Here is a 17,916-nt window from a genome sequence, read left to right on the forward strand (position 1 = left end):
AATGTTCTGATGTCCAGCAAAAGTTTAGCCCTCTGCATCTTTTTATCATTTCATTTTAGTTTACTTGGAAAAGAGCAGGGTTACAAAATCAAATCAAATAAACCAGCCCAGATGTGTATTTGCTGTCCATGGAACTGTTGGCCAGAAGTTAGACAAAAATTGCCAGCATGCTCTCCTATCCTTATCTTAGATAGCATTTTTTTAATATGACTGAAAAAAAAAGTTAAAATGCACTTTAAAAATAATGCTTTGAAGCACAAAAGAGTTGTGATTTATTTTTTTTCACCATGTCTTTTTTAGCTAGAGTTTCTGTTACTTGGATACTGGTAAAGGCAGTTACCTGCATTACATTTGTAACTTTAGGCATCACTGTGTCAACAATTGTCTTGGCTTTCTGTATGAGTCAGCAGGCAGTAGAAAACAAGGGAACAGAGTAACTTCACAGGGATGAGAAAAGTGAAGCCTCAGTAAGTCAGGGAAGAGTTTCTAATTAGTCCAATTAAATGTGTTAGGCTTGATCAGTGCTTCCTCAGTTCAAAGAAAATATTTTCTTTCCCAAAGGTACAATAATACACTATAGAAATAGTTACGAGTTTTCCTGTTTGCTTTTGGTACAACAGAAATTTGACTGCTGTCTCTATTGATGAAGAGGGGACTGCCAAACTAGTTAAGTGTATGGTAACAGCACAGCTTAACATTTGAAGAGCTGTTAAATTGGCTAAAGCTGAATTTAGAACCTATTCCTTCCATTATGAGGTAAAAAAATGCATCTCTCTCCCCCAGGACATGATTTGAAAACTTTAAGAAGATCCAGGATGGTATATTGATAAGAATTTATTGAAGTTGTCTTTCTTGGTAAAAAAGCTACTTTTTGTGTTTCTTTGGCATGATATTTTTAGACTTCAAGTGAGTTATTTCCAATCTGATTATCCAACGGAACTGCTGACACCAATTTCTACTTTCTTTCAGCCTCAAACTTAACAGAAAACAGAGGATTAATCTTCCTATCACAAAGCACTGAAGGGCCACCAAACAGACTATAAGTCTGAAATCAGTCAAGTCCAGCTTTGCAATCATTCATCTGAGTCTCAGTGTAGGTAGGTAAGGTCCTAGGTAGATATAGCAGCTTCACAAAGCTGCTTCTGTTTAAGCCACTTCTGTCTAAGGCTTACCTAGCCCACTCAAAATTTGCTATTACAGCTAAATTACTACAAGTGAACTATGTTCACAGAATCATAAAATACCAGGTTGGAAGGGCCCACAAGGATCATCCTCTCAAGGTAAAAGTATCGTTTAAATGAGATGAGTCAGGCACCCTGTCAAGCTGACTCTTCAAACTGACCAGTTCCCCTGGAGATTGTTCAATGTCTGATTGATCTCATGGTAAAAACATTTCTTCTGGAGTTCAATGGGAATCTCTCCAGAAGCAACTTGCGTTCTTTTCCTTTAGTTATAAATGTAATACTAAAAGAATCCTACATTCCTGTTTTTTTAATTTTAAAGCCTAGACTAGGATACTAAGAACAGCAGTCACCTATTTTAAACTTTCCTAAGAACATATAACTTATCATTGACTATTGTGTAGGAGTTTAATTCCCCCATAAACTCACTCAGACATCTTAAAGTACACACTGTTTAGATGCAATAACTAGCTAAAAGGATCCAAGTTTCTATGAATTTAAGCTTAGAAAAAGTACCTTACATACGACCAAAAATTGTGGCAAGCTAGCAGTTACGATTTCTAATTGTTCAATCAATTAAAGAAACCCTTATGACACAAAGGTTATCTTCTCTAGATAAAACCAGAGGAAAACATTACATGGAAGACTGTTTCCTTAGAAATTGTCTTTTTAAGGCACCTGACCAACACAATCTGTATACTTCCAAAGCTGGTCTCTTTGCAGTAGCTGCTAATTACAGCCCATTACACTGCCCTGTAGAATGTGTGAACATCAACACCCATTTTTACCCACAATAAATTCTATGAGAAATATCGGCTCATATGAAGACGTAAGGGAGTAATTTTGGGTATCTAAACTATTGTATGTGAAAACAAGGGCATGAAAGATTGTTCTTAGAACATGGCATGCAAACTTGTCTTTACAATTTGAAGGCACTTTTAAAAAGTGAGCTAAGAGCTGAATTTTCAAAGACATTCAAGCTGCAGACAGATGCCTACCACTGTCTTCAAAAGCACCTAGTTACCATTGCAAAAAACCACAAAACTTCTGCGGAACGGATTTTGCACTAAAGGAAAATAGTTACCAGAAGAAAAATACATTAATGTGAAAGGCAGAGCATCCTGATTATTCTGTATTTTTCATGTTCATTCCCTATTTCAATGCTATGCATACGTGTTTTTTTCCCTTTATAAGTGGTATTAAGATAGATTATTCTAAGTGTGAAGAGTAGTTTGATACATGTCAAAATATAAAATGCTATATACATTTTCTTAATAATACTGATGAGGAGAATAACTTTGCTAATACAGTTTGGTGGTGTAATAGAAGGGATTCACCAGAGGAAGCACTGGAATGGTGCTACATATGTATACCATTTCAAAACCAGGGGAAGCCAATGGAGAGAGAGCTGTCCTGCTTGCCAGACATAGACACAGACATATACTGGGCAGAACATGAATTTCATTATTTGTAACAGTTTGTAAAGATTTCTACTTTATAAGTCTCTAAGGAGAAATTCTACAATTTTTGATAGTTGGATATGCTCAGTGCTGCCAGCCAGCTTTTCCCTCTTCTGTGCCTCACTCACTGATATCTGACAGATACAAACCCACAGCTCCAGAGACCAGATAGCATCCAAGTGAGTCTGGCTCACACACCTCTTGGGGAGAAAATAAAAACCTAATTCATATTGAATTCATTCACTGCATTCCAAAATTATTTGAAGGGTTTGGATGATAACAGTGTTAACATTACTCTGCATTTTCTAGGACAAATCTGTTGCTGTTTTTCAAGGTTTCTTCAAGAGATGCAGGCTGTACATTTCTAACCATCAGTAACTACTTTGCTTTTAAACTTTCTTATCACAATACTGACTAGATCATTTGGAATATGAGGAGACAAGGGAGCAAGCTTGCATACTACAGTAATTTTTTTATACTTTACCTTCATCTATTTATGAAATTATTATGAAAAATATTTTTAAACATATGAAACCTGCTTTTTGTTGTGAATTTTAGCAAAGTAGTGGATACATTGTACTGTGTATCATTAAAGAGATTGAATTAAAGTAAACATTTGGCAATTAATACCTTTTGTTATTATTTCATGCATGTACCTTGCTGTGGTTTATTATCAGAAACAAAATCAAGTTTTAAGAAATTATGTATCCTATTCTACAGTGCTGTGTGGTCTTCTACTTTTATACAAGATATGACCTAATGTACTCTTCATTAAACAAATAGTGGTTAACTCTCTTCCTCTTATCCTTACACTTACATCAAGGCATGCACATTAAATTGTTTCAAATTAGTAAGCTCTCCAACATAACTGGCCAGAAGATTAAGAATGAAAACCAGTGTCCTCAGTGTTGGAGAAGGGCACAAAACTTTTTCAGTGCTTACAATTAAGTGTAAACAATGCAGTTACCACTGTACCTTCCCATGGGAACATTTAGATCCTGGATTTTATTTAATTGCTGTAAATTAAACAAAGCAACACCCCTTTCTTTCTGCTCGACTCTTTAATTCTGACGTCAGTAGATGAATGGTGTTGATCCGCAGGAACCAAATATTGAATTACTTGGTTCTGTATTCAGTCTACTACTTCAAAAACAACCTCAGATACCAAAACAGCAATCAGTAGTTTTCTATGAAATGGCCATGCCCTAAAGCTGGTTCCTCAGTGCTGGGTATAGTTGAATTCATTAGTTAGTTCTCTTATAATGACTCATTCTTTACCACTGAAACATTCTGGATATAACTATACATGTCACTGGTGCGCACAGTGCTGTAGAGGATCAGTGTAAGAGAGAAATATTAAAAGTGTCACGCTTCAAATGTACCTACCTATGTGTAGGTATTGACCTTTATTTTTTCATGTGTTCTGCATATCTATAGTATTGTTTCTAAATGGGGGGCAGGGGGAAGGAGAACAACTTACCCAAAAAAATACAAAGGCAAAAGCAAGTTGTGAATTCCAGTGCTGCGATATGAAACAAAAGGTAACAGTTTATACACAGCTAGGTTTCATTTATGTAAATAATACCAACATTATAATACAGTCCTAGAATATAACACCTAGAACAGTTCTCTCACAACCCTGTAAAGCACATGGCCTTCAAAGGCAAGCCTGTGCTTTCACAGCATATGCCAATGATGAGCTAGTCATATGTCACCTTGTATAGACCCTGTCTTGCTGCTAGTAAGCTCTCACCGTATTCCCAGAGCAGAAAGGATACGTGCCTCTGTTGATATAACTGACTAGCTTTATAGCTGCTTCCCAACTCGTCTTCCAACACGTAGACCACACAACTCTGAGTGATGAGGCCATGAGATGGGTGGCCAGAATCTCCCTGGACACCCTTGAAAATATGAACAGGCTAAACCAGTCATAAAATGTTATGCAGAGGGAAAAAACCACACACTGAAAAAAACAACAAAACAAAACTGAAATCGGTCTGATCTCTGCTGCCTGATCATTTGTTAAGTGTGTGTGACAAACTAAAATACATATCATTAACAGGTCTCTTTCAGCAACTTGAATTTATTGTTGAAAACACCCATGACAGCTGTTTAGTTTGCTTATTATAAGAGCATATGACAAACACTTTAAAAGGACTTCTTAGTAGCACTTCTAGGAACTCTTCCTTGAATTCTCTGGGAATGTGGAATAGTTTGGATACAGGAGATCTACACACATCATAACAATTTTTCTTTTCTTGTTAGTGAGGTAAACTGGCCTTCATCATTGTGGTTTAACACGGCAAGGAGCTAAACCACCACACAGTTCATTTGCTCACCCTCCCCGCTCCCTGCTGGGATGGGGGAGAACATCTGAATATTAAAAATAAAGAACTTATCAGTTGAGATAAAGACTATTTAATAATTAAGACAACCCAAACGTAGATAATAATAATGTCAATTTACAAGAATAGGACCAACAATAATACAGCAATCAAAGTTATACTCAGCTCACAAACAGCGGTCACTGGCCGTAAAGCAACGACAACACACGGGAGAGGTAAGCCTTAGGAACCAAGATGAGCTGCCATCCCAAAGGAGAAAGGAAGGGATCAAAGGAGGAACAAAGAGATGAAGAAAGGTGAAGGGAGGGGTCGACCCCTACAAACTCCCCAATTTATAGTGAGTGTGACATTTATGGGATAGAATACATCTTTATTGGTCAGCTTGGATCATACCCAGATCATCTGTCCTGGGTCACCTGTTCCACAGAGTCACGAGTTCTTGCTTCCCCTCCTCTTTCTCTTGTGTAGAGAGAAGGAGAAAAAAAAAAACCCACAGAAGTAACTATAACCACAGGTGCTGGTAGAAGACTGAACAACAGAACCCTGAAAAACATAAACATCTGCCAATGAGAACAAAACCAATTTTATCCTCGAACACTGCAGCTTTTTCAGCAGTCTAGCTCTGCCGAAACTTTAAAAGGGAATTCTACAATTCAATCCCAGCAAAACCAGGACGATTATGTAACTTGCACCTGAAGAAAAAAGTACCCTTATTTTTTTATAGTCCAAGTTCACTGAGTATTTTTTTCTCTCCATCTATGCTCAGAAACATAGCTGTTAAACTAGCAGAAAATATATTCACAGATACACTCTTATAAAACAAGACACAAGACCAAAGCCCTATTGAAAATCCATTACTTATTCTGAGAAATATTTTTACCTATCCAACAGGTGCTGCTTCTGCTTCAGAAAGAGGTCAGTAGATAAATCTGCAGGATACCTAACTGGGTGTTAAAACTGTAAGGTGTGTTTAGCATGTGACACTGGATTCTGAGCTTGGCATGCAAGACCAACAAAATGCAAGGAGGAGAACTTAATTAAGACCAGCTAAGCCTCAGGTGGTCTTAATTACACAAAGTAAAGCCATCTGTGCTATTTTGAATATGTACTTATTCCTTTTAGTCAAAGAAGTGGCCACAGAAACACTCTTGTGAAACGTTCAACGAGCAGGCTATTTCAAAGTTGACAACAGGATCTATTTCGTCACTCAAGAATTCATCTGTGTATAGACAAAAGTTTTTAATACAGACTGTGTAAGATATGCACTGATGCCATACAACAAAGACTGTTAGTACCCATTTCTGTTCAAGTTACAGAACATACAAGCACATCACTGAGTTTTGAAGAAACTCTTGTAAGCCTGGCTTCTTGTCTATGACATTGAAGGAAAGGAGTTTCTGCATCTTTCAGCAACTGTCCTCAGTGTGTTATGTTACTCAGGTCACCATTTGCACCTTCCTTTAATCCCTGGTGAGACTAAGTTGGGGGACAAAATACCTACGCTGCACTCAACATAACAACACAGCATTCTTGCTTTTAACCAGCACACAGAAGACAGGGTCTGTGGAAAGCTAAGTCAATCAAAGGCCTGGGCCAGCTCACATACTTTCAGCTGCCTGTGCAATTAGTGTAATTTAAAGCAATATACACATGTACATTAATTTCAATAGTATTTGCACTTCATACAAACCTATATTCAACCATCACAAAGGTGAATGTTTTGGTGCTACTTACATGCAGATATTGTGCTTGGAGCTGCAGTTCGAACAACTAATGGACTCAACTGAGATGCAATCCTAGCTGTTGGGAACAAAAATAACTTACACTGGAAAAGTCAAAGTTTAGCAGGCTGTTTCTGTGAATCAAATGCTCCAGGGCCTTTCACCTGTGCAGTCTCTCCATAATTTACAGAAACAACTGTGTCACTTCCATGCCACAGTTGCTTATTTTCTTGTGGGATAAAGCCCAAACTGTCAGATTTATAAAGTGCACAAACCCCAAAAACAAAACATAGCTCTTACTACAACTGCATATTTGTGATCCATTTGAAACCATTTACAGCACAGCTAGGGGTTTCCCAGCAGCTTGGAGAGGTTCCAAGAGCACCAAACTCTTGAACTCATCTCTTAAAACTCCCAGGGCACAATTTCTCAGTTGCTGACAGGAAAAGCTTAATCAAGCGCTTTGCACTTTGAAACCAAGAAAGGGTGCAAATGAGAAGCTAAAATTACGAATGAACACTCTCACCTCCTATTTTTTTAAGCATTTCAGCTTTTTAAGGGTCTGCCAAGCCCATATTACAACACTTACCAAGCTGGAGTTCAGTCCACAAGAGTTGAAGAACTTGAAATACCTTGAACCTTGCGAGAATTGGGGGGAGGGGACGGGGACAGGGAACGGGACGACAATGTTTTTGCATTTTACTACTTCTAAGATACGGAGGGGAAGGAGGGGGAAGGAAAACAAACAAAAAACAAAGAGAAACAAACACAAAACCAACCAAAAAACCCCCGCCCAGCACCGCGCCGCAGCAGGCTGAGGTAAAGCCAAGATGGCGGAGAGCGCCGCCCCGCGGCGGCCCTCGGACGCTGGGCGGGAAATCCCCAGCCCTCAGCTGCACCTCAAGAACCCCACAGCGAAAACCATGGCCGCTTGTCAGAGGTGTCTGTGTCTCCGCTTCTCAAATTAACTCAGTTTGCATGAGGGATGAGGATTAAAAAGTATATACGCAGTTCCTTCATGAACCTTTTCAAGTGTTCTGGACCAAGAAAAAGAAGAAACAAACTGAACATTTTCTGTTAATCAACTTTCACATTTTTATTCCTTGCTTCACTGACAGCCTGAAACTGCTTCTGGTAATAGTTAAAAAGCCCTGCAACATGCTTCAGTATTGAAACAACGCAACGTCATTCATCCTGACATTTAACAAAACTGCAACCTTTACTTTGAAAGATTTGGCATACTTTGCAGATAATCGGCATATTACAGAAAAGTGCTAAAGAAATAGGCATATATCTGTTTATTGTACAAATTAAAAAAGGCAAGAATGTGCTGCTGTAATACTTTCCCAGTGAAGAAACAGGAAATACACTGTTTAGAGCAATGTCCTTAAACCGGACCCAAAGAGATATGTTGAAAGCTACTTATAAAACATTATGAGTGGATGAATCACCAACCCTGATAGTACAAAGGGGGATTACAGCGGATTGCAAATGAAGAAAACACAACCACCAAAAATCTGACTTCATAGCAGCAATGTTCTCTTCATGACATGAGTTTTCAGGTTTCGATTTCAGGATAAGATGGAGTGAAGGAGATGGACAGGAAATTATTTCACTTTATGTTACCAAATGTCTAGCAATGCTTTTAAGCTAGTGCTCTGCAAGAAACTTGGGGAAACTGAAGACCAACAGATTTCTGTTTATACAATTTTTAATTTGGGGGGAAAAAAAAAACCCACCCACCAAAAAACCCACCACTCAAAACCCAACAACAAAAAGACTCAATAACAACAAAACCCCCAAACAAATAAAAACCTGAAACAACCATAAAAACCTGACTAGCCTCCAAGGTTAAGGTTAATATTAAGTGACATTTGTATTTAAGTTGACTTTGTTTTTAAATACACTTAAATTGGCTTATGTTTTCCAAGCTTACGTCACAAGTAGACCGTATACTGTGTTATAACAAGTTAACACAAAAATATTTTCAAAGACATCTTTTGGATGAAAATGTTTTAAAGTATTTTATGAAAATAACAAAATAAATTACTTTTTTTTAAATGAACAGCTATAAAATCCATTAACCAAACAACATATAACGTTGACAGAAAATGAAATATATTATGGTTAATCACCACAGTGGTATGAAGCTTCAAGTAAATTACTAGGCACTTTTTGCCCAAACAGTAGTCACTCATTCAGCAGAAAAGTCCAACTGATGGAAACGCCTGAAGTATAACTGCTAAAGCTTTCTAAGATACTAAATTCCTCAAAAAAGTGCAGATAAAAAGGCATAGAAAAAAAGGCCAGGTATTATGCCACACAGGACACCCAGTGTCAGCTGCTTTTCTTACATGACTGTTCAGCTCAGTTGGGAGTTTTAAAAACGGTGTTAACAAGTCGGCCTTCTCTGTCTTACAAAGGCATTTCTATTAAGGCTTTACACATCAGAGTAGAGTGAAGCAATGGCAGCTCCAGACACATGGTAAAACAGACAAAAAGAAAGGCTGCAGGGTTATACGTGAGCAAGCACAAAGCAGCAGAACAGACCTGAACCTGGCGCTAATTTGAAAGAACGCTCATGACCTGCAGAATACCAAGCAGTAACACACGTTGTGCTCTGTACCAGCCAATTTGTCATTGTGGGAATGACCCCAGCGCCCCTATCAGATATCCTCAGGAACCCAAATACCTAGAAGCTAAATCTTCCAGAAAAAAAACAAGACAGAATGTACTGTCATGTGGGAATTTAAGTATCAATAACATGCACAAGCTGTAACGAAAAATTGCCATTAAGGTACCTAACATAATGAACAGAAGTACAATAAAGGGCAACTAAAGCAAGAAATAACATATTTCAAAGTATTTTAAAAAGCATTATTGATACTTAATATACTTATATCAAGTATATTAATATACCTAAGTATATTATTAGTAAGTATACTTAATATAAGATTGTACTACTTTAAAAGTTAAACACTTCAGAAAGCAGCAGTTTGTGGCATGATTTTAAAGCACAGTGTGGTTTATGGGAAGAAAAGCACAGCACTGAGTAGTCCTTAAGAAATCACATCATCTCGATTAGGTGCAAATTTCTCCAGCTGGAAGACCAGGTCGACAGCAGCATTGACATCTGGTACAATATGATCCGGTTCTACCAAACCAGGATCAAATCGAAAATCTCTGTGGCCGTGAAACACAGTTTCAGCTATGCTGTCCCTGGTATCCAAGGGTACCTGGGTGTGAGGGTTGTAAACCCCAGTACAAACCAGAACAGACCTACAGTGGGCAGCAGCTGCAGCTGCTAATTCATTCTCCCAACTGTTCCCTATTTCATCATCTTGAGACAGAGTGGCAGATCCTCTGCCACCAGCAACTTTGGCCTGAATCCATGATTTGGAACCTTTTCTGGAGTTCTCTTCAAGATAGCGATTGTAAAGGTTAGCACCATAGACATCAGTCATGAGATTATCTCTGGAAATACAAAGAAAGTTTAGTCAGCAGTGCAATTTTACTTGTCAAATTTGAATTGTACAAAAGGTTTTACAGTTTTTACTTAACCCTTTCTATTTTACATAACTTTATGTGGAAATATGCAGATCGTAGGAAATCCAATCCTATAGCTATTTTATTATGCCACATTCATTAAGCATGACACACAAAAAAAGTGAATAACTCTCTGTATTAAAATTGCAGACCGGGGCAAGGAGAGGGGAAATCAAGGATAGGTATTAGCAGTTCATGAATGAGCTTATTATATTTCAAACATCTTGGAGCTTCTGGAACAGTCCTTAACACAATACGGCTTTCTGTCTTTCCATGAAAAGGATTCTATGATGTGACAGCACACACAGTAACATATGACCAAGCTTAACAACCTCACAAATTCTAGCTCCAGGTTACCTAATAACCATTATTTAGTCAAAACTTGTTGGCGTTGTACCAGTAAAGCTAACAAAACAGAACACCCATGCAAATCTTTTTCTGTTAGATTTACATAGAAATTAAAAAATAAATGTTAAAAACACAGCAGATGTCTACAGATCACTTTTTGTGCTTCTACAGAAATTATGCATAGAAAGAGCAAAGTAAAACACTACAAATCGTACACTGTAGCACCAAGAATGTTTGGTGGCCCCAGTGGTACGAGAAACAAAGTAGCAGAGTTGTATATATTTCACTGCTGGTATTTATGCTGCGAGTAACTTCCTGCTGTACTTGTTAGACATGCGACGCCTTACCCCACAGCATAAAGTGTTTGAATTGGCTGCTTCCACCGCCTTTCTGCTGCCTGAGCCCTGATGAGGTATTCTGCATACTGGTACGTCACTTTACTGGGTTTGCCCATTAAAGCCTCGTACTTCAGATCTTTCCCAGTGATCTTCTTGTAAATGTTTTCCAAACAAACCATGAATGTTCCATGCCCAAACCTACAGAGATATAAAGGCAAATCAGACTATATTAATTACACATAAAAAAACCCAAGGCTTTTTTACTTCATGATCTTTTAGGAATAAATAATATCCTGTAGCTATCAAATTTCTCTCCATTTGCATGAAACATCTCCACAGCTGTTTCACTGGTAATTAAGTGCTGATTAGGCGAACAATAAAGACCACAATAAAAACACGTTACTGGGAAAGCACAACAGACTGATCCATTTTTACAATGTAGCAGTGGCTTCTGTTAGGGTTGCTTGCATTTAAGTAGATACCCTAGTTACCAAAGTGATGCTTCTGAAATAATGCCCAGCCTGTGATGTACAGTGACCTAACAGAATCAGCTCAATTAACAAAGAGGAGAAACAGAAAAGGAAAGTTGGAGTCCAACAGAAGCAAAACTGATCTCTCCTTAAACACAAGACCCGCTTGTAATATGGAAACAAAAAAACTTCATGAGTGTCTCTAAAAAAACAGATGCAAAGGAGGATCAAGGAACAGACTCTAATTTTACAGCATGATTTCGGTAACTCACTCAGTCATCAAGGTACAAACAGTGACGATTGGTCATCAACCACACCAGCAAATCAGCAATTTAGAAGATGCAATCTCATGATGAAAGAAAGCAGTTTTACTTCATTACTGAACTCAGGGTGTGATATTAGGGTTTAATTAATATGTATCACTTGAGAAATACCGAATTATCAGAAACACAAAAGAAGAATAAAAGGTTGCTATACAACAGTTATATGTACAGTAACATAGTTCTTAAGAGCAGCTGCCAGGTAACTTCTAATGCACGTAGGTATTAACTGAATATAACTGAAGAAACGAGGAACCCCAAACATATCACCACATACACACGTGTTACAATTGCACTTACCGCGGAGACTGTGCTTCAGCTACCCACATCAGATCCATGTTACAAGCAAGTACAGGAATGTGAGGGTAACTTTTGTGGTGATAGGGATTGCCAGGATAGCCGCTTGTCAGCAAAACATCTATTATCAACTGGAGGTTGGTCTCCCATCTGACTGGCTCCCCAAACAAAACAACAGCTATGAGGACAAGAATTACAAAACAGAGTTATGGAGCCAGCTGACAGGGCACCAAATCTCTGACACTAAGACTTGGTGTAAAGAGACTGGATAAGTAATTTGATTTAACCATGAACTAAAGTACCAGCCACATTAACTAACTTAGGGTTTTAAGATATTGCATACCCATTCATTCACAGAAAATCTCAGAAGTAGCAAGACCCCCCTACAGAATCTACAGGTTTAAGATTTATTTTTTGTTGGCTAAGTTTCTCCATAGCACCACAAAATATTAATTTCTAAATTGTATTTCTAAGCTGTTGTGAATTCTATGTTTACCTACAGTACTTAAATAACCCATCAGAGATGTTATTTTGTTCATCTTAGAAGAAAATGTGGATTTTGCTTTTAGACATTTTTCCGCTCTCCAGCAATAATCTGACATGGATTTTTTACAATCCTGACGCCCAGTTCCTAATTTTCCGTACTTCAGATGAGAGGAGGGTGAATACAGTACGCTGAAAGATGCTTCTCCTGCTACCACTCTGAAGCGACCATCCTGACTACTGTGTGAACAAGACTGGTTATTTCTGAACACATGTCAAGCCATTCCTCATTTCTGAAAGGAAGGCAATGATAGCCTATTAAAGGAAGATGAAAAGGAAAGCAGACTTCACCTACCTTGTGAAACTTCAAAAACACATGGCTCAAAACCGCACACATTAAAAAACCAGCTTTATCATATGTGATACATTCCAAATTAATGGCAGATGTCATTAACATGGCAATTTTAGAATTGTCTCAGTCAACTTTCTCAAGTGCCCAGCAATCTACAAATAAATTCTAATTATAAAGAAAAGTACAATAAAGATATTTCATCTATTAATGGATTGTTGCAAGTTAAGTAAAGATAACTGACCCTCAATCTTGGGAAGCTCCACAGCAGAGGGGTACTGCAATAAGAAAAAAGTAAAAGTTTTCTACAAGATTGAACATCTGCTACTATTTTTAACAGAACAAATTCAAGTATAGCTCCCACAGTTGCCTTCTGCAACACTGACAGGAAACACATCTCTATTTTGGGATATGTCTGACATCAGTTTACTTAGAAACTCGCATTGCTATCCTGAAGTGAAATCTTGTGGCAAAAGTTAGTGTGTCCTACATTCGTTAGCCTCCTACATCTATTTAACTCCCTCTGGCAAGACAGAAAGTTTCAGCTGTTTAATTCACTTGTGTACAAAAGTATGGATGTTTATTTTCCCACCAAGTAACAAAGGCCTCTAGTATTAACAAGACATTTGAAAAAGAGTTTTTGAAATGTATTTCTTTAACACTGCTATGAAAGAAAACTGCACTGTATAACACACAACATATCTGCTAAACAAATAAGAGTTTGCACTTCATTATTTACTCCCGGTGATGAAAATACATTAACAGCTGCTTGAACTTCTACATCTGCATGGTAGAGAAACAAGGCAAACGGTGATAAATACAACTGAGTTATGGATTCTGTGAACCACAAAATTTCTTTACAAACGCTCTCTCTAGACTGAGCCTTGAAAGTCAGCACAGTTCAGTTGAAACCATACTGCACATACTGTGAATATTTCAGTGTATTTAAATAATGATATAAACAAGAAAGGGAGCCCTTTCACAGCCTAGAAACAATATCAAGACAATCATACACTGAAAGAAAATGCTTACTTTATCTTCCACGTATCTGAGGAAGCTGATGAGCTTTCCAAGACAGATTTTTAGATTAGATATCTGTATCTTGGAATTTTCTATCTTTTCCCACAAGAGTAAGTTACCAATTAAGAGATTATGTTAAAGAATTACCACTGATAGGAAAAAAGAAATCTATACAGTTATCCTTGAAACTGCTGTAACAACACAAATAACAAAGCAGAAAAGCAAAGTTAAAAACACAATGTAAGAACAGCATCAGTTCGATAGTTTAAATGTCGACACCTATTATCAAATGTCACCTCATGAGCAAAGGATTTTAAGACAGAAATACTCACCAGAACATTAGGTCTTCTGTCATGGTCAACTACATCCAGCAAAGGGTGTTTCTCCCGCAATGTCTCAATGGTAATAGGTTGACAGAAACCAAGGCTGGGAAAACACCAGTTAAGGATACAGAACTGCTTATATTAAAAGATTTTAAAAATCAGTAATACCAGTTTAACATCTGCACTTTACCTGGTAAGCCAAATTATTTAGGAATGAAAGCCATATATCACAGACTGACCTTTTCTTCTGCAAGATAGAGGGACGATCACCCCACTATTTATAAGCAGACCTGTGTAGTCTGAATTTCCAACCTGTGTTTGAAATCTTAAGACAGAAATTATATTGAAAGCTTGCTCAAAATATGAGATGAAAAGCAAGAAGCCACTCTACACATGCAGTACTCCAAGATCCTCTTTATATAAGCACAGAAACAAGTCTACTTGGCAGCAAGACATCTTGTGTCATTATTACAGGAAAGAAATATGAGCTAGTTAAGGAAAAAATACTGTCTCCACAAGTTGTGCTTTCCTTAGGCCATTATAGCTGCCAAGGTATCGCTAAGATAAACAAACAGTGTAAAACTCAGCCTCTTGCAAAACGGTGGACTGACAAAGCAGGTTTCATTCGGCGCTACAGAGAGTTAAGATAAATACCAAACACTTCAAAAAAGGAAAGGACCAAAAGGGAAAAAATAACCTCTGGATTTGCACAGTAGTGCTCTAAAATGCTGATATAACCCATTAATTTCAACTCAGTTAACTAACAGCTAATCAAACTAAAACTGCTCAGCTGTGTAAAAAGCACTTGTGATGCTCCTCTCAATCTTAGTACAACTTCTTAATATGCAAATGACAGTAAGAGCTATTTAAATATATCAGTTATGAAAACTAAACCACAGGCCATTTATAAAGTTATTTTAAAATAAGATTATCCCCTATGAAAATGCTATCTAACAGAAATGTATTTTTTATATTTTGTATTCAGTCCCACACCCAACAAATTATGACAGTTAACTGCAATGTTCCTCCACTAACTTCTCCTCTTTGTATCTGAAATAAAACTTAATACTTCAAATTTCCATATATATATTTTTACAACTTATTATTTACACTAACTTTAATTAAAATCCCAATAAAGGAAGAAGAGCAGAAGGGAATTACTAGAAGTATGAGCGAAGATTATGCAAAAGGTCATTAAATTACACTTTGAAGCTTTGGTACCATTGTTAGATCACCATAAATCAAGTTCTTATTGGCAGTTAGTATAGGAGCAGCAAAATATTTTCAAGTATAGATGTTATTCACAAAAACAACGTGACTCGGCCTGGCCACATGCTCACAAGCAGATCTTGAGCCAAAAGTGCAATGTGATAAATAATAGATAGGATGCCACACTCATCCTCAAGAGAGCACAAACCCTTTGTGCTACAACGTCATTTACATACAAGTCAAAAAAATAATTCTTTGTTTTTCCTCCTTCATTGGAAACACAAAAAAACAAAGCAAAGCAAACATCAACACACCAGCCATTTTCAAAACATAAATCTGACATCACAGTCAGAACTGCCACTGCTCATTACTGGATTTGTACCGCTGAAATATTTCCTCTTCACTTGATCCACAGGGTTGGCTGAACTTGAAAAAGGAAAATACTTAAACAGAAAGTTGGTTTTTCTTTTTCTTTTTTAAAGATACTCTTGAGCAATATCAAGAAGTGGTCCTTGTCCAGACACAAGAACACATTTCTCATGATAACGCTTGAACATCCGCAGAGGACTGTGGGACATCATCACCTGATCTTGTGAAACCTGTTTGGGATTTAAAAACAAAGGGAGTCTGTTGTTTTTCAGAGAAGTTGTTTATATGTAGATTTCATTAGCAGGTGTAACAAGTTCTATGAATTACAAAACAATCATCCATATGTACCTAAAACCCTACCATATTGTTTTCTCCTAAGTTTCACAGACAACCTATTGATAATATGCCAGAAAAAATACATCACCTGTCATACACAGCCCTTTCAGCTTCCAGAATTACCCCATTCAACAGGAACAGCAGGTTTTCTCTTAGTTTCACAGAACCACCAAATTAATTCAGAAAACAAACAAGGAAGAAGAATCAGAACTGCCCTGCTTCCAATTGTGGTCCCTTTGCCAGACTGCAGCATTGATTTAATTGTATCAGAAGACCACATTCTTTTAGTTTACGTATCCCCATTCCTTCAACAAGTATAAAATCAGTACAATTATTATCCTGGAAGGATGCTATTATAAATCACTACTTATCACCTTTACAGATCTAAAAAAAACCCAAATAACTGAGATGTCATTTTACCCATGACACACTGGATTTTGTTGATAGGGCTATGCCCACGTCTGCTGGCCCTTACCGAAAAAGACACCAAAACCGACTGTATGGTCATCTCAGCAGTGCTCAAACAATGAGAAGTCCTACTGCCTGCAGCACCCACACATCAGGGGGGATAAAGTTTTACCACTCATACCAAAGAGGCAGGAAGCTCCAGTCTTGTACGTTATCATAGAAGACATCCAGCTTGCTACAGCAGAGTTTCATGCTACTGCACACACATTTTTTTTCATCCAGAAGGAGGAGGCAAGACTTTTTTCCCCACAATAACAACATTGCAAAGAAATACCATTACCATTAGCAAAACCCAGTTCCTTTACCAATGGCAATACCAGTAGCTTTGGACAGCTTTTTACTTTTACAATCCCTCCAACAAAGCATTTCAGAGGGCTTAAGGGAAAACCAAAACTGATTAACTGAGCAGCATTTAATGCAAGAGAATACACCCGACACATTCACTGTAAGTAAATAATCAAACAAACAAGATCTAAACTACTCACTGGAACTCCCAGTACATGAGACAACTGATCAGCTTTTTTCTGGCGAAGGCAATTCCCAGCGTTGGTGACAAATACCACAGGCACCAGGAACTGTCCCTGAGAATTCACTAGCTTTTGAAAGGCTGCTTTTGCGGCAGGAATTGGAGTCTTCCCTCGTACCAGCACACCATCGATGTCAAACAGAAAACCAAAGGATGGCAGCATGTTGAGCTGTAAGAAGGAATTGAAAAGAACAAGTATGTTAGTTATGCACTCGCACCCGTTTGATAAAGCTTACAAGAGCTAAAAGCCCAGTGAGAACGGGCACAGAGACGGAATGGATCTTTCATGTGTCTGATAGACATATTCACACACTACAATACCTACAGTGAAAAAAGGAGCAGTACAACTCCCTTTTCCCTATGCACATAGCTCTAGGAGTACTTCCAGAATGTTTCAGATCAATTAAACTGATAAGAGGTACACAGTACATGCTGCTCTGCCAGTGAGTCACACTTTTGGTTTAACTCTACTCTATTTCACTGGAAATTTCAATGCACAGAATACTGACAAGAACTAGTACCAAAATAAACAACAGTAAATTTTTCAGCAGCAGGTAGGTATTGAATGCAAATATTGTACCTGGCTGCTTCCTTACAAGATGTGTGGATACTAAAACTGTCCCTGCTGTCATCTGCACTTTTCCGTTCCACAACAGGTTCAGATACAGCTAGATAGCTGTCGAGCTATACATCGCTGCAGTTGACTCTTTATTGACTCAATATATAGCCAGCTAATGCCTATTGATAAAGTTAGCACCTCCTTATACAAAGATAGTGTTGTATGAGCTTCAACAAGGCCAAGTGTCG

At 37.8% G+C, this 17,916-nt stretch overlaps 1 protein-coding gene across 1 annotated transcript; it reads right to left on the minus strand.

Moving 5' to 3' along the window:
- Nucleotides 1-9,766: 9,766 nt before the first annotated feature.
- Nucleotides 9,767-17,278, minus strand: LOC104534990 (cat eye syndrome critical region protein 5-like; the record flags this gene model as incomplete). Its single annotated transcript, XM_010180027.1, has 7 exons — nucleotides 9,767-10,181; nucleotides 10,949-11,137; nucleotides 12,030-12,204; nucleotides 13,103-13,136; nucleotides 14,211-14,304; nucleotides 15,897-16,009; nucleotides 17,069-17,278. Coding segments are annotated over 7 exons (1,230 nt in total), but the record flags the coding sequence as incomplete, so codon positions are not given.
- Between the last annotated feature and the right edge of the window lie 638 nt (nucleotides 17,279-17,916).

The sequence above is a fragment of the Mesitornis unicolor genome, unplaced genomic scaffold (assembly GCF_000695765.1).
Source record: "Mesitornis unicolor isolate BGI_N332 unplaced genomic scaffold, ASM69576v1 scaffold18112, whole genome shotgun sequence".
Lineage (NCBI taxonomy): Eukaryota > Metazoa > Chordata > Aves > Mesitornithiformes > Mesitornithidae > Mesitornis > Mesitornis unicolor.